General features: G+C 40.4%; 1 protein-coding gene across 3 annotated transcripts; it reads left to right on the top strand.

Annotated features, from left to right (window-relative positions):
* The first annotated feature begins 3,838 nt into the window (after nucleotides 1–3,838).
* On the top strand, nucleotides 3,839–27,734 carry LOC124150611 (solute carrier family 23 member 2-like). 3 transcript variants are annotated; one of them, XM_046522568.2, is made up of 11 exons: nucleotides 3,839–4,295; nucleotides 9,418–9,575; nucleotides 10,039–10,118; nucleotides 14,839–14,912; nucleotides 16,985–17,166; nucleotides 18,449–18,569; nucleotides 20,132–20,288; nucleotides 21,317–21,570; nucleotides 23,637–23,910; nucleotides 25,843–25,938; nucleotides 26,396–27,734. In XM_046522568.2, exons 1-11 carry the CDS (start codon nucleotides 4,182–4,184, stop codon nucleotides 26,653–26,655), a joined length of 1,770 nt encoding a protein of 589 aa, XP_046378524.2. In that variant the 5' UTR covers nucleotides 3,839–4,181; the 3' UTR covers nucleotides 26,656–27,734. The 3 variants fall into 3 exon arrangements, with proteins under 3 accessions (XP_046378524.2, XP_048244589.1, XP_046378526.2); XM_048388632.1 differs by lacking the exon at nucleotides 3,839–4,295 and adding an exon at nucleotides 8,617–8,947 and having other exon boundaries at nucleotides 25,843–25,953; nucleotides 26,392–27,734; XM_046522570.2 differs by lacking the exon at nucleotides 3,839–4,295 and adding an exon at nucleotides 8,621–8,947.

A 27,734-nucleotide genomic window follows, 5' to 3' on the forward strand; every position in this document is an offset into this window, starting at 1 on the left:
TTTAAATAGTCTGGGGAGTGAATAGTCAGTGACCTAGTGACCTAAAGACATTTCGAGCCAACACTGCCATGGTGATCAAGTTAAGCCACACACAAAACACATTGACAATTGGATATATAAACAATATTTCAGATATATGTATTTCTCGTAATGTTATTGGATAAAGATAATGATCTTTTGCTAAAAAGTTGGGTTCAAAGAGTTTACCTCGTCTATTCAAGCAAGGATCGTTTGTTAACGCCAGCGTTATTGAAAGGCACAATGATCCAGTAGAGAAGCATGGCCCTTAGAGCATCCACTTGTAGGAATAGGTATCCGATGGGGCACGGGTGGCCCAGTCGTCTAAGGCGCCGTAATTCGCTGTGCAGAGTTGCGCCAGAAACCTATGATCGTGGGTTCGAATCCCGTATCGACCCGATTATGTTTCTAGGTTTGTCAGCACCATACCCGTGCTCGTGGGTTTCACCGAAGTGGTAAACGTTTGAGACCTGCATCACTTCGGGCTTTCTTCCCACATTAAGCTGACACGCCGTGACTGGAATACTGTTAAAAGCGTCGTAAACACTACTCACACTAACTCACTGGAAATAACCGAATGTTGGACAACGCAAATGTTAATGAAAAATATATAACCGTAATGCCTTGAACTGTGTCCGACGATGGATAATTATTATGTATAAGGTAAATATGTTACCCTTCAAAGGTAATATTGGCATGGCAGAACTAATGCAGTAAGGAGAACATTTTCGTTTGACGTAAACAAAATTGCACACATCTTTGATTGTATGCGACAAGGTCAAGACGGTCCCTTCTTGATTTGTTACAAGTAAAGAATACCTTCGAACCCAATGTTTGGGGATAGATGTGGCCCCGCACTCACTGTGTGAAGTTGTGGTACCTTTACAACACCAGGATCTGTTTAGCAAGGTTTCGAATTCTGATAATGATCCCTTGGTCAGTATTGGCACATGTTCGTGCTTGTGGTTTCACCAAAGTGGCCACGTCTGTAGGGATTCCTGCAACATCAAGCTGGCAACCATACTTCTAAAAACCTCTCGAACAGTGTGGTCATCCCAGTGTCGATCAAGCTCCTCACAGCGATAGTCCGTTCGCGGAGCTCGTAACGAAGGTGTCACGCGCTGGGAAGGAGCTTGAGTGTCGATACACAAAGGCGGATAACTCCCGAAGACGTTCTCGCATACCGTCAATAAAAACTCCAGACACAGCACTTGACATTTTACGAGCGCTCCAATTAGCAGCCCTTAATAATCATCGCAAATATACATACACTCTGTACTGCCACTAAACAATACGAAATATGAGAGTGCACTATGGTATAATAATAACATGTAAGTACATGCATAAATAGACAAAGAATGCTAAAAAAACAGCATGTGACATCTTGTATATATGCACTCCTGGTGTTACGTGAATATGGTGCCCAATGATGTGACGCACATATGGGATATTTAACGGGCTTTCCATTTCATACCAAGTTTATGTCCGAGTTTTATTGTTTCACGAGGGACATAAAATTAACAAGACATGAAATAGGAACGAGGTGTGTATCCTATTTAATACCAACTATGTTTAGGGTTTTTACGCCATGAAACTATTAAACATGGAGCCGCATGACTTCCGGCAGGCAGAACCTAACATGCTTGAAGTAAGACGAGTTCTATGGATGAACAACTTCTTTATTACAATTAGTGCGACGTTTCGGTGTAGATCCTAACACCTTTATCAAGCAAGTCATAGAACTCGTCTTACTTCATCACACCAACTTCTAAATGCCACTGAAAGAACCTAACATGCTTGCAAGCTAAAAATGAGATCGCTGAATTGGCTCTTCATATTGAAATGAATAATATTATTTTCCGTTACGGCTTGCAAGCTGATACATCTGCACTAGTGAGTCTGGATTGTGTGTTCACAGATCGCTCTAGTTTTAAATGTCATAAGTTCGGAAGTTTCAGAATGTTGTATTTCTCGTTAAACCACCACTGGAGGTACAGGAACAAAGTACTTACATTCTGTTGCAGTTATTATTGACATTTATATGTTGTGTTCAGTAGATCTTACCATTATATACAAATGATACGTTCTCGAAGATGGATTGATGAAATAGCCGTTGTGTGAAATAAAAACACATTTCACCAACATATGTAGTTGTTACAACAATGTGACAACAGGCATGTAAGTAAACATTGCTGTCTCGAGCCTGTATTACAAATAAATGCAAGAAAAGTTCATGATCGTGGGTGAGTATCGCCTGTTTTAGTACGATTATCACATTACATACATCATCGCTGCAGATCAGCTTGCCGCAACGTTTCACATATACACAATGTTCAGCATGTAGAATAGCCACGTGTGCGAGATTCAAATGTTGTGTTGGGTAGGTCCATCCACCCATCAATACAGTTAGTATCATATCCTCAATGATATATTTAAATATATTTTATATCTCAGGTTCATAATGGAAATAATACCAATACTATCGAGTGAATGTAGTTTGCTATACGAGATATACTGCCTGTCATGTGTACCACGAACTGACAAAGATAAACAGAAGTCACCACGCGAGTGTGTTTGGGGATGGTAAGTATTCTGTATTATGAATAATCATTGTATTTAACGAGCCTTTGGAAGCCACTGTAACCATAGCCTATGATACGTCACGTTTGTGTAGAGACTGCCTGTCCTGTCATAAGGTCACGAAGTGCAGTCAGATGTTCACACAGCGACAAGACGAAACAAGATAACAATTCAGACATATTTCGGCCAAATCCAACTGTTTTAATTTATGGAAAACGTTCCAAGGCACAGAGGCCTACAAGCAAAGGTATGAAAGTGATCCCGCAAGGCTTGTGTCCTCGCTAAATTGTTTCGCAATTTATATCTCCAAAGTTGCTAAAACCTGTAAATTGTCCGTGCTACGTTACAGGTAGACACTTATTTCCAGTATATTAGACTATTCTTTATGATAATACTAGCAATGATCCCAGAAGTTTTTCCAAAGTCCCGATGGTTTATTCTGACTCGACAAGGACGACGCCATGCTTGTCTGTAAATGCTAAAAGCAGTCCCTCTTTGACCTTTGATATTTACATCTCTATCCGCATATGACCCCAAGGGGTATCGTTTTTATCCGTTGGATTTATATCACAAAGAAAGCTATCCCCCGTCTCCGATGACAAAAACATGTAAATCATGCTGGAGTAATCTCCTGTGTAACATCAAGCGATGGCATCACCTGCCTTCCATAACTAACTTAGCAATACTACGGCAAAACATGTTCTACCTAACAAGTTAAACTTTTATATAATTGCAAAAATATTTAACGACAACACAAGGAGTGAGCCTGGCAAAGTTAAATGCCACTATAAACCACAAATTTTAAACAAAGTAAAACAAAGTGAGCTACCGCGTCTTAGTTCAATGAATAACCCCTGGTTGACCCAAGTACGAAGACACAAAAAACGCAAAAAACAACAACACTGCTGCAAAATGGGAGCGGAGGGTCGGCTGAGCTCCAGGCCAAGTCACATGACTTTCAATTTATGCGTAAAACCTACGTGACAAGTCTGAGGGGTAACATGCACGAATGAGTCCGATAAAAGGGCCTTGTGAACCGGTGAAGGGTAGACATAGTCTGGAAGCTTCGTAAAAAAACAGAATAGAAATTATTCATAGGGGTCCTGTTTTTATTGTCGGCTTCTGGATATCAGTACAAGTAGTAAATCAGCTGGGAAGTGTGTGTGTGTGTGTGTGTGTGTGGGGGGGGGGGGGGGGGGGGGGGGCACACACTGACAGCTGATATGTTATGTAACAAGACAAGACCGTGTATTTATTTAGTTGTTAGAGGTCAGAGACACCTAAACCACTGCGCCCTCCACCCGATCCATTTAGTCGCCACGGTTGACAGCTCAAGTTTCAACTACTTCACGTATGTTCAGACAGAGACATAGAATAGGCGCTCACCCGTACATAAATCGCAGTAACAACTGCGTGGTGTATATGGTATATGTACGTGACATGTACTATTGTATCTGAACTGAACGAGTTTCAACACGGGTCAGCAGTTTTCCCTCTAGGAAAAGGAGTGCACTACTATTCAGAATATTGTTGTGTAGGTGCAGACACGATTCACTGTAATACAACATTGTTGCACTTCGACCATGGATGATAACAACGTTGGTGAAAATGAAGCTGGTCGAAGGGGAAAGAACCGGATACAATATTCTGTGGATGAATCTCCCTTTCCTCTTCTATGGCCATTATTTGGTGTACAGGTAAGACATACACTGAAGGGGCAAAGCTGGACACAACGACTGGAACGATGTTGCGTAATTCAGCAGAGTAAATTTGATATGCATTGTTTTCAAGATAATTGCATTTTATCAGGAACACCTCGATTATCTTTCGTTAAAACATGTGACTGAAACGTGAGCACATAATCATGTATAGGTCAATCGCTTTATGATGTGCGGTACAGCAGGTCCACCTGATGTCGTTACCGGGACGTGTACACTTCGACAGGCCGTTGTTTATCATCCTTGACATTTTTATACCGACAAGTTAGCGTGTGCAGCCGGGCGTGGAGACATCCCACTGATGTCGCCCCCACCTTGTCAGCTTGCTGATCGATTAATCTCTTTGGTCATGTGGACATTGCGCCTAACCTCGGATTAGCAGTTCGTGGTTCGAATTCCATCACGGGTCTCGGAAATTGCGTGGCCGCTACACGTGTCAGGAAAAGAACTATTGGTGCGTCATCAAATTAATAATAACCAATGTGCGTCATTTGGTTTTCGGTTTCTGTAATGTTAGCCCACATTCTTCCATGAATTTGGAAATCACCGCGGAAGCGTATATTCACAGAATAGGACCTTTTTCAGTTATTGTCGGTAGGTATATTTAAATAATTATATCTACAATTAAAGGTTACAAAATGCGAAGTTGCAGTACTACAATATTACAATATTCAAAGGATGTGTGGCAATACATTTCGTGCAGAAAACACGATAGAAATCTACAAAGAGAAAGTATCTTAAGTTTTGGGGACAACAGAGAGCTTGGAATTTTTCGCTTTTCTATTGATGACTGTGGCGTCATATCTTTTGCGTCACAATGAGCGATATGACGTAATAATGGTGACGTGCGATGTAGAACGTAAGCTTTGCAAAGCTTGCTTAGTTATCTTTAGGGCCCATCTTACGTAAACAAACTGCCTGAGCATATACAGCGCCATATTTTGTTTGAAGACTGTTGTCGGTGAATTATTCGTAATTCAAATACTTCCCAATCAAAACACTGGACTCACCCCATGCCGCTTCACTCAAAATATTTGCTGGCACCAAAGAGTTCACGTTTTATTTAGTCAGGGTAGAATGGAGATAAACATAGTGTGTTTGTATGAGCTAGAGCTAGGTAACCTGTAGATTTATCCGTTGTTCCAAATTCAATTTAGCGCGGTTAAATCTACAGGTAACCAAGCTCTACATTGAAAACACAGTATGTTTATCACCTAATTAATCAAAACATGCATATGTGTGGAAGGCAATTCTTGCAGTGTAACTGATCTCCTAGCTGATCACAAGTCTCACCTCCTTTTAGAATTAAGTATGTAATAACAATTTGGTAAACTGTAAATAGCCATGACAGGAGCCAAGAGTTCCAAAATGGGTGTTGACATCATAAAGCACTGTCAAAAGCCATGGTATCTGGAGGTCACACACATATGATGTCTTATTAAAACACTGTGAATAGCCATGACATCGGGAACTGACACATGGATGTTGCCTTGGTAAAGTACTATGATTAGCCATGGTATATATCTGGAGGTCACACACATATGATATCTTATTAAAACACTGTGAATAGCCATGACATCGTGAACTGACACATGGATGTTGCCTTGGTAAAGTACTATGAATAGCCATGGTAACTGGAGGTCACACACATATGATGTCTTATTAAAACACTGTGAATAGCCATGACATCGTGAACTGACACATGGATGTTGCCTTGGTAAAGTACTATGAATAGCCATGGTAACTGGAGGTCACACACATATGATGTCTTATTAAAACACTGTGAATAGCCATGACATCGGGAACTGACACATGGATGTTGCCTTGGTAAAGTACTATGATTAGCCATGGTATATATCTGGAGGTCACACACATATGATGTCTTATTAAAACACTGTGAATAGCCATGACATCGGGAACTGACACATGGATGTTGCCTTGGTAAAGTACTATGATTAGCCATGGTATATATCTGGAGGTCACACACATATGATGTCTTATTAAAACACTGTGAATAGCCATGACATCGGGAACTGACACATGGATGTTGCCTTGGTAAAGTACTATGAATAGCCATGGTAACTGGAGGTCACACACATATGATGTCTTAGTAAAACAATTTGAAGGGAACTGACACATGGATGTTGCCTTGGTAAAGTACTGTAAATAATGAGTGAGTGAGTGAGTGAGTGAGTATGGTTTTACGCCGCTTTTAGCAATATTCCAGCAATATCACGGCGGGGGACACCAGAAATAGGCTTCACACATTGTACCCATGTTGGGAATCGAACCCGGGTCTTCGGCGTGACGAGCGAACGCTTTAACCACTAGGCTACCCGCCCGCCCCTGTAAATAATGATGATACTATGTGGTCACAACATTGGTGAGCGTATGCAAGTCTTCCTCCAGGTTGTGCCCGGTATGTGCTGATCCCTGTGCATTAAGGTACATGTATGTGACACAATCTGCCATGTTGCTGTTTCCGAGTCTCCGTGTGTAGGTGTGTTCTGTTCAACATCGGCGGTGTTAAATATCTGTGTTGTGTTTTTTGGATACAAAAAAATAAGGTCAGGTCAAATTTACACTCTTCTCGTGTGACCGCCCCGGGCAGCCGTCACGGCTCTGCATCTCCTGGGCACTGACTGGATAAGTGTACAAATTCTGCCCTGCGGAATTCTGCGCCATTCTGCTTGTAACGGGTTTGCCAGTGGTGGAAGTGTCTGCGGCGATTTCTGACGTTGACGTACACGTCGATCGAGTTCATCCTAGAGGTGTTCGATTGGGTTGAGATCGGGAGATTTCGACGGCCAGGGCAAAACGTTGAAGTTGGCATCCTGAAGGTAGTCCACAGTGACATGAGCTGTATGCGGTAGAGCGTTGTGCTGTTGAAACAGCTCCCCCTGGCGTCAATGATTGGAAGAAGGTGAAGTTGAAGAATTTGATTCATGTAACGATTTGCTGTCAGCCAAGTCAGACCTCCTGGTGTAGGATATGCCCCTACATTGCGTTATTGCGATGACGTAGTATGAACAGCCGAATGCAGTGATCCTGTGCAGGGGTGGTAACTCTTGGTTGGCCGGTCCTCGGACAGTCTGCAGTGGAATTGACCTGTGTCTATCAGTCACAAAGGCGGCATATGGTGCTGTGGTGGACGTTGAAGACTGCGATTCCCCTCTGGATACGTCCCATGGCGATGTTCCGATCGGCAGCGCTGAGTCTCGGCATTTTCGAACTTGAAAAAAGTTGACAATCGAATGACAAATTATTGGCTTATGCTTGCCCTTTTATAGCCACAACCATGAGCTACGAACGCCATAACCTGCACGTGTATTTTGCTTTATTGTTTTCCTCCATGACATTTTTGAACAAGTGTAAAAACAATGCCGTTAAAGACATTGCAAATGGACAATGGCTGCGCTTTGACGCACCGTTTGTCGAATATCAGGCCACCAACATTTTCCAAAAATCATATATCCAATTTATATACCGGATTTTTTATGTAGTCAGGTTCAATGAACTACATACTACCTGTGGGTTTCTTTTTTAAGAGTGTATGCGGCAATGATACATTGTTATGAAATATTCAGTGGTTGTTTGTGTCATCAATAGGTTATTCACTGCAAGAGTCGCACCTACACAAAGACATCCTGTGCTCAGTTACAATGTTACCTGTTTATCTGTGTCAACCTGCATATCACCGTCGTCGTGTTGCAGGATTGCTGCAGTGCGGGGTCAGGCAACAAACAAACACTTTTTATGCAAATTGTGTCATTGGCAGGTGCTACCAGTAGGGCAGGACATGCTTACCCATTTCACAACAAACACCTGGTATCATATCTGATTTACAATTATCTATTTACCTAATTGTCACCACGTTTTGCTTTTTACACCCAATGGGATCTTTATCGTGGGATTATAGAGACTGATATTCTCACGTTTTACATTTGTTTAATTGGACATGAAAACAAAATGCATACAACTAACTCTTTTTACTACATTTATATGTAGACGTGACACGTGAAGGGATGTGTATAGTTGACTCAATTAAAAGACAGTGTAATTATTTTGTTGTTATTTGACGCCACACTATAACAGAACTATGGTGACACCCTGTCAACAAAGTCTGGATCAGGCATAATCAGTCGAGGTACGATTCCCACAGTCAACTAAATCACTGCGCCTCCCATGCGATACATTTTGTCGCTACGGTGGACAACTCATGCTTTAACAAGTTTCACCTTATCTGAATATATCCTCAAGTATGTTCAGATAGTGATAGAACAGGCGTTACCTGATTCGCAGTAACAAACGCGTTATGCATGTGGTATGTGTTCAGAACATAATTATACTATCGTATCTGAATGGAATGTGTTTCAAGATGGGTAGGTAGCTTTCCCTGTAGGAAGAAGAGTGTACTACGATTCAGGATATTATTGTGCACGTGCAGTGCACACCCAATTCAAGTAACACTACTATAACACATCATCGTTGCACTTCGACCACGGATGACAACAACGTTAGTGAAGGAGAAGATGGCCGAAGAGGAAAGAACCGGATACAATATTCTGTGGATGAATCTCCCTTCCCGCTGCTTTGGCCAGTATTTGGTGTTCAGGTACAACCTACATTGTGTATGTACACAGAAGAAGATTAAGGTGTCGAATATGTCTTTATAGGATCCAATTTCAGAGAAAATTGTGTGTGTGCATCGCAGCTGAAGTGCTCCGGAGGCCACATCATTTAACTTTCACTGATCGTACCGTAATGCGATTGATCGTTAACATTGTAGCCTCTGGGGTCATGTTAACCTGCTGTTATCAAACAGATGAACAACGTAGTCCATTAAAGGTGTATTGCGACCTTATTTCAAAGTCACTTTAAACATACTCTGTTTCCACCCAGGAAAAAGAAACTCAGCTGCGTCAATCGATAATATACACAAGGATCCATCAAGGGGTCCCGTCTGCCATGTCATAGATTCTGCGAAGGTGTTCGATAATTAAGTTTGTGAAATTGGTACCTGATTATTGTTTGGTTAAACAAATATGAACATGTTTTGAATAATATGAACAAAAACAAAACAACATTTTCAATATTTCAGCAATCTCTGCTTTGTGTTGCTGGCGTCATTTCTGCACCCATTTTCATTGCCATCCAACTCGGCGTCAGCGACCAACCGGAAGTGCGCAGACAACTTCTGAGTATAGGATTGTTCACATGTGGAGTGGCCACTATACTTCAAAACCTAATTGGATGCAGGTGATTTTACTGTAGTTGAACGACTTCTGTGATCAAGTAAATGTGTTTGTTATGCGAAAATTAAGATCGAGAAAAAGTGTTTGTATATATAATATATGCGAATGTAACGATCCAGTAAATATGTTTGTAGTTAGCATATAAGATAATGTAACGACCTAGTTAACATCTAGTAAACATATTTGTTGTTGTTTGTTTTTTGCAATATTCAGCTATATGACGACGGTCTATAAGTAGCCCAGTGATTGATATCATGAGCACCGATCCACGCAATTGGGATACGATGCCTTGCATCAACCAAGTCAGCTAGCCTGACCATCCACGCCTCTTACGACAAGCAGGGATTTTGTAGTTAGTATTGGGTATTTAGATTAGGTTAATGTGTGTGGAAGTAGTGAATATAACATGGACCTATCTCTATCGATGAAAGATGAGTGTCACTAAATGCAACCTATTAATATTTCAGACTCCCCATCATACAAGGAGCAAACACCTCCTTTATCGCTCCGATGGCAGCTATTTTCAGTCTAGCAAAGTGGAGTGATGGTAGGTAAATGCTTCGTCAATTTCTATAGCCATACATACTTTCAGACAGTGGAGCAGACAAGGGTTTATAGAAGATTTCTTAGTCGATTATTTCCCAATTGATGAGTTAAAATATGAATATGATAACTTTGCTATTCCCCGAAAGTCCAAAGACTGGGACTACGCTAACACCAGCCACATTGGTTTGATATGGTATGCGAGGGACTGAGGTACAAAAAATGTCCTTCCAGACAGGTTTAGGATCACGAATGATTGTGAAGACTGTAGTAAGTATTTAAATGCCAAAAAGCTTTGTAAAGAAACTTGTAAAAGAAAAACATTGATTATGAAAAGTCTGTTCCTGAAGAAGTTGTAAAAGCTGCAAAAAGTAAAGATTGTAAATTATTTTGGAAAACAATTACAAAATACTGCTCTAGAGTTCATTAGATCATTATCCATCACTGCTGACGATTGGTAGGCCTACTTCAGAGAACCTTTGAATCAGCAAGTCAAATCAAATCACTCATTTGATAAAGATGTCGCAGATGTTTCAAAACAAATTCTTTCATACAACTTGTCAGCGGGGAAATATCAGAACGTGATATTATTAATGCTATACAGCATTTGAAAACAAGCAAATCACAGGGACATGAGGGGATCCCAACAGAAACTGTGAAGGAAACCTGTTCTCTGTTATCAAATTACTACAGAGGCATTGCCATGTTAGATATTAAAATTAAAATATTCATATCAAAATCAATTCAATATATTAAATCTCTTATTATTGTTGAAGATTGCTCTCCGATTAATCACATATTTACTTTATATTCACTGTCACATAAATACATGTATATCAGAAAGAAGCGTGGAAAATATTACTGTATTTGACGGCATTTGATACGGTGGATCGAAATAAACTTCTTTATACGTTGCTCAGTAAAGGTAAAAATGGTAAGATATGTTCACTACTAAGAATTATATGAGGAAACGTAAAAGCATCTGTAAGATGTAGTAAATATATTGTGACTGATGTATTCAATACAAGTACAGGTGTAAGACAAGGATGTTTACTATCACCACTCCATCTTGTACTTTGATGAGCTTGTGAATGATATCGTGAATACTGATTGTAGTGGTATTTTTGTAGATGAAGTTGTACAGGCATTATCGATTTTACTATTTGCGAATGATGTTGCAATGTTTGCAGAGGGTGTTCCAAATTTATAAAAAAAGAGAGATGTTCTATATAAATATTTGGCTACGTGGGAAGTATCTGTAAATACTAACAAAACTAAAGTTGTTGTTTTCAAGAAAGGAGGAAAGTTATCTAAACATGAGAAATGGTTATTCATTCCAGAATAACTAGAAGTGTTATCATAGTACAAATATTTTGGCTAAACACTTTCATGTCGAAATGTATTTACAAAATACAGTACGTGAAGCACTTTCAAGGCAAACAGATAACGCAAGTATTCAGCTAATCAGTTTATTAGTTAATTGAGAAATATACCTGTTGAGTCGCTGTTTGGGATATTTAATGGTACAATACACTCAATACTGGTGTACGGCTCGAAACTTGATGACTTTGGGGACATAAACTGGGCCTCAGCATGGGTTTGTATATGCGTGGATATCCCAGGATGTTGGAAATGTAATCATGTTCTTAAAAATGTTTAAACAACGATGTAGAGTTATGTACTGTCAAGGCTGGTCAACTGATATGAGCTGTCCCAAATCGATACTTGCCTACACTATGTTTAAGCTGGAAATAATACCAGAAAGACTTTAACAAATATTCGATCTATATATTTACGTAGATGTTTAAAGTTCAGGTGTGGTATACATACCCTCAATATAGAGGTATACAGACTATCCAAAGATAAGGATATTTTAACATCGATGTGTCCCTACTGCACATATAAGATGAATACCATGTGTTATTAATATGTCCAGTATATGAAGATGTAAGAATCAAATACCTGCCTAACTATACTAAACAACAAAAGTTCCTGTGACATGTAAAGTTTAATGCAAAGTTATGTTTTTTACCAAATCGGAAACAAGTTCGGTTTGCAACAGATAAAAGACTCCCGTAAGTGTTCAAATGGTTTCATTTGCCAAACTGACTTCAGAATATGCGTGATTTCATAAAAGAAACCATGAACATGCCAAAATGACAATTTACAAGTCAATAGCGTGTGTGTCCACCTCTAGATGCGATGCAAGCAACACATCTTCGTCTCATGGAATGGTCCAGGCGTCGCACAAAGTCCTGTGGGATATCTGTCTATATCTGCTGGAGCATGTTTCGAAGTTCCTGAACTGTGGAACACGTGGTTGACGTCGAGGGCGCCGATCCACCCCCACCCCCACCCCCCCCCACCCCCACCCCCCCCCCCCACCCCCCCCCCCCCCCCCCCCCCCCCCCACACACACACACATGTGCTCGATTGGTGAGAGATCAGGGGAGCGAGCCGGCAAGGGGATGACATTCACGTTGTTTTCTTGAAGAGAATCCTGAACAAGTCGAGCAATATGTGGACGGGCGTTGTCATGTTGAAAGGTATTGCCTGGGTCATGACGACGCAAAAACGGTAGAACAACAGGGCCGATGATCTCCTCGCGGTAGCGCTGTCCATTGGGATTTCCCTCTACCACTACCAAACGGGCCCTCTGTCTTGCTGTAATCCCACCCTATACCATAACGCTGCCGCCCCCGAACCGATCTTCTTCCATGACACAATAAATGACGTAACGTTTACCTCGACGGCGGTACACTCGAATCCGTCCATCGCTGTGCCTGAGGTGAAAACGAGACTCGTCAAAGAATGGAACTTGTCCCAACTGCATGGACGTCCAGCGTAGACGCTGTCTGCACCACTGTAGACGTGCTTGACGGTGGTTTCCTGTCAAAATGGGATGTCTGGCGGGTCTTCTGGCGACAATCCCTGCACATCTGAGGCGACGACGTACGGTTTGTGAAGATATTCGTCGAAGGCCAGGGATGCTTCTTGCAGTCACTGTTGCTGGCTGGAATCGATTTCGTTGGTGTGTTGTTCGAATCCAGTTGTCTTGTCGATTAATGGTTATGCGTGGCTTGCCACTCCCAGGATGGTCTCTGACTGCATTTGTCTGTTGCCAACGTTGCCATAAACACAAAATGGTGTTTCTGTGGACATTAAATTGTCACGTTGACTCGATCCTGCTTCAAGCATACCAATGGCTCGCAGACGTTCATTTTCGGACAGGCGTGGCATGTCGTAATGGTGTAATTTTTTGTTTTTCTGTGTGGTTGTTGTCAACACGATGCTAAACAATGCATATGGAATCCCGTTAACGCAAATGTTTTTATATCCATTCTTGGGTAGTGTAATGCATGGGGCTTGCATAAAAGTCAACTTTTGCATGGAATGCATGCTTTTCTGTAGCAGTTGCGTTTTTGTGATTTAATTCCATACATGTACTACAACATTGAAAACCAAACTTTACTTGTTTGAAAAATACACTAAAATATTGGTGTCAAAAGGAACTTTTGTTGTTGAGTATATTATTATACGTACCCAACACAAAGACTTGCAGTTTTTGTTAATAAGATATGTGAAAGAAAGATGATACATTGAATTTTGTTAAAAGTCAAATGTATACATCTATTCGGTTACAATATATAAGACATGCTCCTGCAACAAAATGTCCTTGTACTATTGGCCTCATGGCCACATATACGAAATACATCTGTCTGTATGTCATACATGTACTTTCAGACATTTAGGCAAGACATAGGCATACCTATGGCACCAATTATGCATCCCTTCTTGCTGATCTATTTCATTATGTACAGGACTAGGAATTCTGCTCGGACTGACAAAATGTTTAACTGAAACTTTAGGTATATCAGTTTAGACTGACAAAAACAAGGCTGTCTGACAAGAGGGATTACTTTAACTTTCCAATAATCACCTATGTCTAGCAATGTTTCACGATTTTAAGGTAGAATCGAGCATGCTTTTTCTGCGAAGATTGCAAAGATATTTGACTATTGCTCAAAAGTGTTTGGATAAGGGCGATACCATTCAAGGCCTCAGTGAAGCTACAAAAGGGTTTTATGGCAGACATATGGGCGACGTTTCCAAATTTAAAAAACTCAGTGATAAATGATACGTCCGAAGCAATTAACTATTTTCTTTTAGATGCACAATTGACTTCCTTTGCATATGTTTGCGATGTTACCTCATTAGTGTCTAGGCCTGACAGCTCCATACCCGTGCTTGCGGGTTTCAACTAAATGTTAAAACTTCAAAGACCTGCCTTACTTCGGGCTTTCCTCCGTTATATAACTGGAATACTGTTCAAAGTGGCGTTATACCCAACTTGAATAGGTTTGTGAAAGGGGGGCTCCGACGGGGCAGGGTACGTTCACCTTTTCTTTATGAATATGGGAAAGGTCTTGTCGCTTTCTTTATGTTAGTAGTAGTAGTAGTAGTAGTGGTGGTGGTGGTGGTGGTGGTGGTGGTGGTGGTGGTGGTAGTAGTAGTAGTAGTAGTAGTAGTAGTAGTAGTAGAAGTAGTAGTAGTTGTTGTTGTTGTTGTTGTTGTTGTAGCAGTGGGTGATTACGTATCTGATTTATTAAATCTCTTCCTTCAGTAACAACACTGTGGACCCAACGTCCACTAGAACAGGATATACTGATGTTTAACATTGTACAGGCAAATGTCAGATAATGAACTGTTCTTCTCAATGCTAGAGTCTCTCCTGAAGGAGATCCCAATAGTCAATGGAACGGTGACGGATGAACCCTGGAAGATGAGGATGAGAGAGGTAGGTACTCATATATAGGGAGTGTCAATATGTGATGCTTTTTCTGAAATCGTACCCAGCACTGATGTATCGTTGTCAGTACAGGCAAAGTACTTCTTACCCAAATTTCTGAGTCACCTCGCATATGGCAATACATATACTCCATATAAAATCTCTTGCAGGTGATGTTAGAACAAACGTCAAATGGGAAAAGGCTGTTCGTTATTTACTAATTACTACCAAACATAACTATTTAAAGAGTATCATTATAATTATTTTGAAAACGGGAAGTGGCGAGTTAATTTCGTCACTTACAGTTTCTAACGTTAAACCTAGAATGTAGTGATATATTGTGTATATAGATGTTTTGGCATGTGAATGGCTTGCACTAAAGAAGTGTATGTTATATGTTGTTCCCCACAGGTAGTTACTGGTGTGTACACGGTTATGAAAAACCGAACTTTGCAGTAACTGTACAAATTGTATGATTCCCAAAGTCACTTTACAAATTGCTTGACAAGTTCAGTCATTCCACACACACAGACAGAAAATTAAGTTGATTTGTTTGAAAGACATATATTCAAACATTTACCTCTTAAATTACTGAATACGCAAAGTTCAATGCATCAAAGAATATCATATGAAAAGAAATGACCACGACACAATGTCACAACTACTATAACTATGGATCAGAATGGACAAGAAGCAAGAGTTGAAAATAGTCGGCCTATAATAATAGGATCAACAAATACAAGACTGACTCCTAATCATGTTTTGAAATGACTGGATCCGAATACAGATTACTGTACCCTATGAAAGAACAAGGATACGTCATTAGAAGTAGGTCATTACTCAGTATGTGCTACTAATCAGGAAATACCAGTTGAAACTCGACGATGGTTAAACACTCCCTGCGAAGACCTTCGATGTCAACTTTATGAATCTACCTCTGTTGGAGAGTCCCACTATTTGTGGGAAGCTCTTCTCTAACAACGAAACGTTATCATTATGACAATATCTTTCAAAACCTACATACTTTTCAGAAACTTTTGACTAGCAACAGCGTAAGGATTTGAAAGATGTCTCCAAAGTTCTTAATTATGAAAATACTACAATTTGTAAAACCACGTGATGTTAATAAATTATATTTGTATCTCCTGTAACCACCGTTGGTTGAGAATAAATGAGTTGAGCAGGTTCAGGGAGAGCGGTTTTTAATGAGCTGTTACTGAGTAAGAGAAACGCAGATTAAAATGTCCAACTGTTGAGTTCTTTTTTTAATAAGTGAACATACATAAATAATTTCCAGCCAAAACCATACCCTTGGACGCTAAGGAGTTGATGCGTGATAGTATGTATTTCAAGTAAATATCTTCTCGTGGCCCATGGTAAAACGAGACACCTTCAGAATCAAGGGTCAACTGACCCACATGACTCCACTGTGAATGGCATATGTGACAGGTCCTTATTTAGTATGGATGCCAGAGCAGAGGTGATCTGACTGCACCCGATACTGCATCACAAGCACAGGTCAGCCTGATGATCACTGATGCAGGAGGCAGATGCTGGTGCCACCCAAGCCTAATCTCCCTAAAAAGACGTCATTCAATGGATTGTGTTGATATTGCCCCTTTTCTGTAAAACATGATCATGTACTTGTGCCTTGTAATTGTTTTCTTCTACACTTAGTTTCGGGTAGATTGACAATGCTTGTTTCAAACTTTTCAAATAAGAGATTCATTAACAGTTTTCTTCAATAATTGTACTGGTAATTTCTTGTGCAGACATTTGTTTTTGTTTCGGAGGATTATTGTTTTCACTTTCATTACTCTCCTTCATAGAACAGCATAACGTGAACCTCAAACAAGAGTTTGTATCTGTGGAGTGTCATATCTTAATTACCGCCGTAATATTACTGGAATATTGAGTAAGGCGTAAAACACTCATATTTTAATTTGACCGATGCAATGCGTTTATACATATGAAGTGTGTATTGATATACCATACTTTAAATCTCCAGGTCTACAAGTAATAATACGCTGTATCATCGCTTCCAGAGTAATGTTTTCCAATTCTACCTTTGGGACTTTCAGATACAAGGCAACTTAATGCTGGCCTCGGCAACACAGTTTGTGCTGGGAGCAACCGGCCTTATTGGCTTCTTTCTCAGGTTCATCGGTCCGCTCACTGTCGCCCCGACGATCACAGTCATAGGACTGTATATAGGACAGTTTGCCTTGCCACTTTGTGAGCAGCACTGGGGAATAGCTTTTCTGTAAGTGTCACCCCGTCTGAACGCCGCTCGTTGTGTTGTCGAACACTCAGCTCATGCTTTATGCAACATGACACAATCTGAGTGCTCGACACTCGTAACAATCATATTCTGTCGTACACTTTCGAGAGTCGCTGCGCTACGTTTGTGTGGTGGTACTATGCTCTGGCTATTTCGCCTTACTTGGGTTCTAGGAACCGTGTCATGATTCTCTGGCGATTGAATAACTAGAATCGGTTTCTGTAGAAAATACATTCTTCTGTTTGTTCCCAATTTCATTGTTACCGTGGTACTTTTCAATCGTGCAAATCATGTAAAGAATATTCTATTATGTTTATGGTTAACTGTTGTATTGCAAACTATCCTTTCACCGTCTTATGAAAGTATCATGTCTTCGTGGTAGGGTGGAGATAATCCTACTTAGAGATGTGAATTGCGACAGAAACGAAAGCGTTCAGGCTAACATGATATGTTTCGGGTCAATATATACTAACAGAAAAAAGTAATTGTGCTTCACATAAAGTGGTGAAAATGTGATGCTATTTGAAATAACGACATAATATTTGGTCATTCGTCTGATCAATGTTTTATCATAATAATTGCATTTACAAAATCCATACCTGGTACCAGGTGACAGAGCAACACGCCCTAAAATAAGGGTGGGCGTAACATCTCATTTAACAATGTCAATTTGGGGTGTGACCACCATTTGCGTTGATGCATGAGAGACAGCGGCAGCGTATTGATGACACCAGATGATTGTAAAACTGTCTGGGGGATATCAAGCAAAGATGAGCCCATCTGAACTAGCGTTACCGGTTGGTTCTGGTCCTGTCGTAGGAGTCTAACCATCTCATCCCAGACACGCTAAAGCTTTCTCCTGAACGACCGTAGAACATTATATGAAGCACATTTATGTTTTCCGTTAGTATACAACCATTTGAATACCTATCACAGAATGTTACACTCCACGTTGTTTCGAAGATGAATTTGATAGATGTGCGTGTTCAGTGTCATCTTATATAAATGTTTTCCATGTCAGCATGTCACAGTGAAGATGGCATACTTGACATATCTAGCTCTAAAGTATCATACTATGCACTGCAGCAGTGAAGGTAGTGTGATGGGCTATTTGGATGAGTTATCGTTTGTCTCTTAGTGGATTGATTTATAACATTTCCAACAGGCATATTACATGAATAGTGTCTCTGTACCATGCAAGTAAAGCTTAAATGTGATGACTAATGACTTACGTCCGATTCTGAGTCCGAGTTGTTTACTTCAGATCCTTGGCGCTGATGATCATATTTGCCCTCTTCTTGTCCACCATTCGAGTTCCACTTGCAACATATTCAAAACGAGAGGGTTGCCATGCAAGTAGGATAACGATCTTTGAGCTGATACCTGTGAGTATAACAGGCATGCGTACTCGTTGTTGTGTTTCATGCATTGAATTCTCGATTACCCATTGATTATCTATCCATTCTATCATTATAAATACTATCGACCCATTATCTGTATTAGATACATCTTGAGTCCACGTCACGTGTGAGTGAGTGAGTGAGTGAGTGAGTGAGTGAGTGAGTGAGTGAGTGAGTGAGTTAAGATTTATTGTCACATCGACAGTATTTCAGCCATATCGTGCCTTAAACAAATTACATATTAATAATACATAAATTTAGACCAGCAAAGACCTGTCGTCAATAGACAGTAAAACAACTGGAGTATCACAGATTTGTATTTAAAAGTAGCATGGAACGATAAAAGGGTTATGACTGTAACTGTTAACCTGAAGATAAACCAGCAAACAAAGTTAGGCCACCATGCCAGGGACCATGAGGACTTACGGTTATTTTAATGTAAATTGTTTACCGTACTTCTGCTATATGTTAACCAGCAAGATTTACACCATCCCTCTGGCTACTGGCGATTGTTAGAAAGTTAAGCCGACAATTAAAATTTACGAGTATGCTACGAATATGCTATGTAAAACTATGGCAGGAATAAATGTGGTCGTTCATACTCTCCCAGGGGGAAAATAATTTTACGCTTCTTCAAACCCATTTGAGAGTATTGCCACTAACAATCTCAAATATCAAATTTACTCATGCCTTTCAATATAATTTTTTTTCAATTTTACAAAAATATCCAAAAATGTTGTAACATGATATTTTTAAAAACAATAACAGATTAAATGAGAACTCTAGCTAATTAAAAGGCACGAGAGACATTCTTACTGGTAAGGGAGATATACATTGTAATTCAACACGTCTACGTTTGAGATTAATCAGTCACGAATGCCTGCTGTAGCAGTCTCAATGGGACATAAATGGCAAATAGTTATGAAAATTATATGTATTGATCAGTGATGACACCTGGTTTTCACAAAAAGGATAAGCAGGGATAGCAATTCATACGGGAAATTGTGGTTGTGAATGGGCCCGGGGTATTTATGACATTAACGTAGAGATTTAATACACCAGATAACCGAGATTGAAGACGTAGTAACTATTTGGCATCCTTGCCTATAATAATTGTTATAAATCAATACTACTTAAACATGAAACGTAAACGCCAGAGAATATTCAGTCTCAATTATCTGCCGAAACAGATTTGGGCGTAAAAGGCAACATAATGGTGAAAATTACATAAATGAATCACTTAACATCAGTGATGACACCAGGTGTTCTTGGTTAATTGATTCATTGATTCACAGACCTGTATTTTCTATATTGATAAGGGGCGGTCGGGTAGCCTAGTGGTTAAAGCGTTCGCTCGTCACGCCGAAGACCCGGGTTCGATTCCCGACATGGGTACAATGTGTGAAGCCCATTTCTGGTGTCCCCCGCCGTGATATTGCTGGAATATTGCTAAAAGCGGCGTGAAACCATACTCACTCACTCACTATATTTATAAGCAGTATAACAAAGTATAACCAATAACAAAAGAATATCGAAATGCTCCTCAGGTCATCCTCGCCGTCGGGGTTACGTGGCTCCTGTCGTTTGTCTTGACGGTGACGGACGTTTTACCCAGCAACTCCACCCAGCACGGGCATATGGCCAGGACTGACGTCAGAATCAACGCCCTCTACGATTCACCTTGGTTTTACTTTCCACTTCCGTGTACGTATCGGTATCCAGCCCTTGGGAGTCCCGGTTAGAGTTGACCGCCAGTTGTTTGTAAGACGAATATTAATGTACCGGGTGGTTAGGATCGGTCAAATTTGTTCATTGCAATTAATATCAATGACTGAATAGTCTGGTCCAGACTCGATTATTTACATCCAGCTGTCATGCAGCTTGGTACGTGTTAGGTTTAACCAGAAACACACAAACACACCTGTATCTGCATATTCATAGAAACCCTTGACTGTCTCTGATTAAAGTTTGAGAGCACCTGATTGTTATCCAACTGAAAATCTCAGTGCTTTGACAAAGTTGGTGGCATAAACAAATTGGGTCGCATGGTGTATTCAGAGGTGTACATATACACACGGCGGGATGTTTAAATTATAAGATTAAATCGTGGATCCAATGCTGTGGGATTTCGATTTGGAAGACACAGTACTCGCTGTCTTACAGAGTTTCTAAAACCTCACATATCTAGGTTACACATATCGGTGTTTTGTATACACTAGACACTGTAACTTTGACCATTGTCAGGTGTACTGTTAACATGGAATTTGTACAGGTATCTCAAAGATGAGAGACACGAATCATGCTACTGTATTAATTTCATAACATGTCCATGCATGTACTACGCAGGCTTAGACCGCCTCCGTGGTCTAGTGGTAGAGCTTCCGCCTGGAGAACGGAAGGTCCGGGGTTCGATCACCGGTCGCTTCATAGCGAAAGACGATAAAGATGGTACTTGTTCTTACCCTGTCTGGCTCCCGGCATTAAGGTGCTAAAACAGGGGTTTGTCAGCTCGGAGTCAGTATACTGTGTCTGAGTGGGGTATTGGTCATGGTAGCTAGCACGATAAATCGGCTTCAGACCTTACTAGTACAAGCAGCTACAAACACACACAAACACGTGCATGCACGCTATGTAAATGCAATAATCTTGGACGCGACGTTAACCCCAATTTCACCTCACCTCACCTACTTGGACTTGCTACCACCAAGTCACCCCGCACATTATATATTCAGTTCAGTTTGGAATGCCTACAGTCAGTGCAGCAGGATACGTTGGAATGCTGGCCGCTACAGTTGCTTCTACCATCGAATCTACCGGGGACTATTTCGCTACAGCGCGTGTGGCGGAAGTTGTTCCGCCGCCGCCTCACGCCGTGAATAGAGGTATAGCAATGGAGGGTTTTTCAAGCACTATCGGCGGAATGATTGGTGGAATCTGCGCAAGCACTTCCTACAGTGAAAATATAGGTGCCATTGCTATTACAAAGGTAGATATATTAAATATAATATAGATATAATACTATCAGTTATGGTGTCACCCTCGCCCAATATCTTTCTGCTAACCTAATATAACACCGTATACGGCAACTAAAGACACCATAACGAAATTAGTATGCCGAAAAGTTTACACTATTTGGTATGTTTGTCGCACGTCATGTCAAAATTTAAAACTCAAAACTTAACACTCACAACCTGAGACGTTAAGGGTCAAAGGGAGACTACTCTTCAAACCTCAGAAGCCAAACCTTATTGATAATTTTAACTTTATATAATCTTTATTTAAATAATAAAGGTTATAAAAAAACAACATTAACGTCCTTGCCTTAAAAAATAATGATATTAAAACACAAAACAGTGTCGAAAAACGAACTTCTGCAACAGAATTTTCATGTGAAATATGTGAGGTGTGTTCGACAATCCAAAATGGCTGTTACTGACGGTATACGGTCTCATATCAGGTCAGTATCAACCATCTTGGATTTTTACTGGCGGTATACGGGCTCATGTGGGGTCAGTAGTTCTGCTCTCAGATTGGTCAATCTCACCTTGAGGCATAATGAATATGTATATTATTTTTATAGATGTATGTTTTATACTGGTCATATGAACGCAATCAGTACGTCTACTGTTTACACTTACTTCGATATGAAATAAATCTGATATTTATCATAGTGAGAAACATGTACAACTTTAGACTATGGATAACAACTTCTGGTTTGTTGCATACAGCGACATTTCGATGAAGATTTTTACACCGTTATCAAGCCGGAGTGACAACCAAATGATGAGAGGAAAATATGCATGACATGTTGTGAATAAGCAGCAGATTAACATTGGCAACAACGGTAATAGATAACAAGTAGATTATTGGATGATTAGTTGGTTGATTTGGTTGTTTTACGCCGCACTCAGCAATATTCCAGCTATATGACGGCGGTCTGTAAATAATCGAGTCTGGAAAAGACAATCCAGTGATTGATATCATGAGCATCGATCCACTCAATTGGGATCGATGACGTGCTTCAACCAAATCAGCGAGACTGACCACTTGATCCCGTTAGTCGCCTTTTACGACAAGCATGAGTTGCTGAACACCTATTACACCGGATCTTCACGGGTTAGATAATTGGGTGAAGCCAGATCCAGTACAGGGTAAGGATTAAAGGGATTTTACAGTTATGACAAGCTGATTGGGTCCTAATTAAAATAGTCTATTGCTTAATCAGATCTTCATAGGTAGACGGTATGTAATACCCTTGATACCTCTGTTGATCAAAGCTTTGTGACGGCGGATTTCTATAGCATCTGAGGGTTTTCTTTTGATGAAGTCCTGGTGTTTTATTGAGAGGATTTGGACTTTGTCAAACTTAATTTGATGGCTAGGGAATGTTTACTGGTGGTCGCTTTAAGCAATAAACCAGACGTTGTTATCTATAAAGTTGTACGTTTTTCTTACTTATTTGCCAACTTATAGAATGCCAATTAAACAGTTATTTATCGTAGTGGTTCAAATGTTTCGCAGGTACTATATGGGATGGAGGCAAATAAATATTTATATCTCAATTCAATCTTATTAAAATCAGATCTAAGTTCTCGCTTCCAAAGATCTGAGGACATCCCATTAGGGACCACGTCAGAACGACCTTTTATCCGACCAATCAGAGCGTCGCTTACCAGATCATGAAAGTGACAGTCGGAATGTGATTTCTAATCATGCAACCTCGAACACTGTAAAAAACGGGGTATTCCGAACGATAGTTACGGGCTTGACGACTGACCCTATACAATCTAGACCATATATTAGCCATTCGAAAATGTTCTTTTGTTCAGGTTTCAAATTTTTAAGCGAGAATTTGTCAAAATATGTTTCGAAGCGAAGTCGCAAATTTGAAATTAGTGCCGTAAATCACGAGAAAGCTGCTTTCTGTCGACTTCTTGTCAGAAATTCCAATGGTCGGTCACACACACACACTAACTAACTAACTAACTAACTAACTAACTAACTAACTAACTAACTAACTAACTATGACAAGTCTATGAACGGATGTTGTAGATTGCAAGCAGGAAGGTGTTTGTCACAGCCGGCATTCTCCTGGTTCTGGCTGGCGTGATTGGCAAGATCGGCGCTGTATTCACTATCATCCCCGACCCTATCATTGGCGGGGTGAACCTCATCACCCTGGGTATGGTGACGGCCGTGGGCGTGTCCACACTGCAGTTCATTGACCTCAGGTCGTCACGGAACCTCATGATAATCGGGACGTCAATGATGCTGGGACTGAAGATTCCCGACTGGATGGCTACACACTCCCAGGCCATTGATACAGGTAGATAACCGAAAGAGAGAAGTGTCTCTCTCTTGTCAAGAAATGTTTCTCCAGTACAAACCTACCACAAATCTCGAAACAAATGACCAACTTGCCTTGTCTATCCCAAACAATACAGACTAAAGTCCTTCGGTGCTCGATCCTCCTCTCATCCAGGTGCCTAAACTATGGAACCCCTTCCCTTCCGATTCAAAAGCGCCCCTAGTATAACTGTGTTATATGGACTCAAAAGATTCAGCTCTTCGCGCGCTACAACTGAATGTGTATACTTTTATTATCTGTTAATAATATCGTTTAATATCTGGTATATTATATCTGTTGTGTAATACATGTACATATGCTATGTTGGGCATTGAGCATGTCCCTCAGCGGTGTGGAATTTTGCGATATAGAAATAGCAATGCTATTATATAAAGATAACAATAAAGGATGCCGCAAAGAGGGTATGGGTGATCCTGGCAGTCAGGCTGGTTAGGCTTATCATCAGCTCAAAGCCCTTGACCCCTCTACGCGCAGCCCAGACAGCGAATTGGACTTCTCCCATCAAGGGCTGCCTTGTCAGACCCACCCAAAACTTTTCGGAGAATAGGAAGAACACGGGTACTCTCACAATGTCAGTCAACAGAATGGGAGGTACAAAAACTAAGGCACCATAAACAATGGGAGTCGGACAACTTGGGATGCAAGCGTGACATTTCGAAAGCGAGGACTGCATATTTGCCATGTTTTTCCTGAATCTTGTCAATTACATTAGTGTCAAAAGGGACAGAAATTACAATAACATAAATGATTTATTAAAAAGGAAAAGATCAGGATTGTTGATCAGGGTAGGTCTGAGGCTGTACATGGGACTATTCCAAAGAACTTTGTATTTATCATTTCCCTCTACATATTCTGGGTCGTACCATGCAACCATGTTTTGTCCCGTTTTGGCTTGCGTTCATGCAATGGCGGCTTTGTCATGGCTAAAAAGATGTGTTTTGACATTATTTATTTATTCTACATTGTACATTTTCTCTCATATCCCAAACCGTTGTTTCGATGACGTTTAACTGAAATTAGCGCGTTCTTCGATTCCTGGTCTAACCGCGCCTGCCTGTGTGAGGTCACGAAATTGTTTTACTCAACGTAAAATCTGTTGTGAGAATATTTGTATAAATCACGAAAAAGGAATTAAGGCAAGTGTGACATAAGTTTGCTATGAAGTTTTAATTTCCTAAAAAACTTCTGGGGCTTCTGGTTTTTCACGTGAGCAATTGGCTTGCCTTTGCTCGTGACTGCTTCCACCGGAAGGGCAGGATGCGAACACTTGGTATCACTGTTTGATGGGTGGTTCATAAACACATCTTCATGATATACAATCGACTTTGCTATTAGCAGAGATTCCCTGTCTTAATTTTCTCTATCACGATTTCAAAGACTCTTGCTCAGAAATTGTTTGATCAAGGTTACAACATTCAAGGCCTCAGTAAGCTTTCAAAAAGTTTTATGGTAGACATGTGGAGGACATTTCCAAATTCGACTCATCACTGACAAAAATTATGTTCGTTGCAAGTCCCTATTTTGACTTGTACCATATGTTCCATGTACCAGTTTTTATCAGGTGAACAATTGACTTGCCTTTGCATGTGTTTGTGACGGGTGCCACCGGTAGGGCAGGACACGCGCACCATTTTGCGAACACCTGGTATCATTACTATTTGATATTTATTCATAAACACTCATGATATAGTCGGAATCGTACAATCGACTCCACTTCATGCACAGACTTCTATTGGATACGGAAAGGGTTTTTGTCACTTTAAATATAAATATTGAAAAGGTTTTGTCGTTTTTATTATTCATATATAGAATATACTCAATGTAAACGCCGCAGACTCAGATATTAATTATACTATTATTCCCTCTGTAACTCGTATGAATGCTTTACAGGAAGTGCCAATTTTGACCAGGTGGTGACAGTGCTGCTGTCGACACCCATGTTTGTTGCCGGATTCACTGGCTGCTTCCTGGATAACCTTGTGCCAGGTACACTCACCTTGGATAAGTATCTATTCTTCCATCATCATTTATCGCAATTCTCCATCATCAAGTTTGTTTCACCAAAGTCGTTAAGGTCTAAAACCTGCACCGATTGAGCTTTCTCTCCACACTAAGCAATAACAATGTGAATAGCAATGAGAGGCATTCAAAGAAGGAGAAGAAAAGCAATAACACGTTTTTTTCTTTCGTTTACTTTTATTATTTCATCCGTACGACAATATGTATAAGAAACTATATCCTTCCAATTTTACTTGTATTAACTTTTTTATTCGTATTACCATAACCGATTCCACATCTCAGAAAAAAATAACCAAGACAATGAGGTCATGAGTGCATTGCCATTGGCTTCTTTGTGAAAAGCACTTTGATGGTATACGTAAACATATTCTTATTATCAATAAATAATGATGCTAATGATCTTTATTTATTGATTTATACGAAGGCACCGAAGAGGAGCGAGGCATTACGAAATGGCGTTTGAGTATGGAAGGGTCTGGCGACTATTACATAACAGGCGAAGATACATACGAGTTTCCCTATGTCACTCAGTTCATCAGAAGGATAAAATGTTGTGGTTACTTCCCTATGTCTCCTACATTTGACAAGGAATTCAGCTGCGGTTGTTGTTGTAAGAAAAGGTCAAATAGTTCTTCATATGCTGTAGACAATCCCGTTGCGATGGGAAATATAGAGAAACTGTAGCCATGCACATGTCAGAGCATCTACGTTTCAGTTTAACACAAACCCAAACATTTGCTTCGAACGTTACAGTTTTTAGCGAAATCGTCCATGAAACAATAGCAAATTCACAAGTACACTACCTCTAGCAATCGGTTGAAATTCAAGAATGCAATGTGGCAGGTCGATAATTTAGCTTGTTTTCGCAGCAATGTATTTGTTTTGTCAAGCAAAGTTTCTAAACGAAACGTAATGTTCAATGACACATATGCTGATATTGACTTTATTCGCCACGACAATAATCCAGCGATGGAAGCTTTAATCATCTGGAATCTTCATCTGATTGTTCGAGAGAAGGGATGTGAAATGGTTCATTCTACTTATTCAAGAATGCATTGGAATTAAAGAGACAAAACTGTTTCCATTGTACGATTCCGAAACTGCAACTTTCTTTCCTTCTTCCTTTAACCCTCATAATAAGCCCGTCCAGTAACACACCCACAAAGGCTAACACAATGCATACTTAAAACCTCATCTGAGGTTGGGCTTCTAATGGAACGGACCTATATTCAAAGTGTTTTAGAGGCTGGCCTTGGACTTATTCTAACACCGGTGTTCTACTATGAGTGAGTGAGTGAGTTGGGTTTAACGCCGCTTTTAACAGTATTCCAGTTATATCACGGCGTGTCAGCTTAATGTGGGAGGAAAGCCCGAAGTGATGCAGGTCGTGGACGTTTACCACTTCGGTGAAACGCACGAGCACGGGTATGGTGCTGACAAACCGAGAAACATAATCGGGGCGAACCGGGATTCGAACCCACAATCATAGGTTTCTGGCGTGCCCAAGGGACGCAACTCTGCACAGCGAATCGCGGCGCCTTAGACGACTGGGCCACCCGGGCCCCCGTTCTACTATGAAAGCAACCATGTATCGTGAGGGCGATTGGATTCAGATTCACTTTATTCAGAATTCCAGGCCATCTAACTCATAGTGCATTACAGTTAGCTAAAATATAGTTTATGTAGGGAATGGCTTTTGGATACTTTTACATATACCACTATTTTATTGGCATAGCTTGCTTTTAATAAACTTGAGCACATAA

The sequence above is a fragment of the Haliotis rufescens genome, unplaced genomic scaffold (assembly GCF_023055435.1).
Source record: "Haliotis rufescens isolate VD_foot unplaced genomic scaffold, xgHalRufe1.0.p SCAF_75, whole genome shotgun sequence".
Taxonomy (NCBI): domain Eukaryota; kingdom Metazoa; phylum Mollusca; class Gastropoda; order Lepetellida; family Haliotidae; genus Haliotis; species Haliotis rufescens.

Bases quoted from the DNA above. Each gene is read 5' to 3' on its own strand.
- LOC124150611 (XM_046522570.2), top strand. From the start codon at position 8,822: ATGACAACAACGTTAGTGAAGGAGAAGATGGCCGAAGAGGAAAGAACC. The intron at 9,576-10,038 runs GTGATTTTACTG...TTAATATTTCAG, and splicing joins CAAAACCTAATTGGATGCAG to ACTCCCCATCATACAAGGAG. The intron at 17,167-18,448 runs GTAAGTGTCACC...TGTTTACTTCAG, and splicing joins CACTGGGGAATAGCTTTTCT to ATCCTTGGCGCTGATGATCA.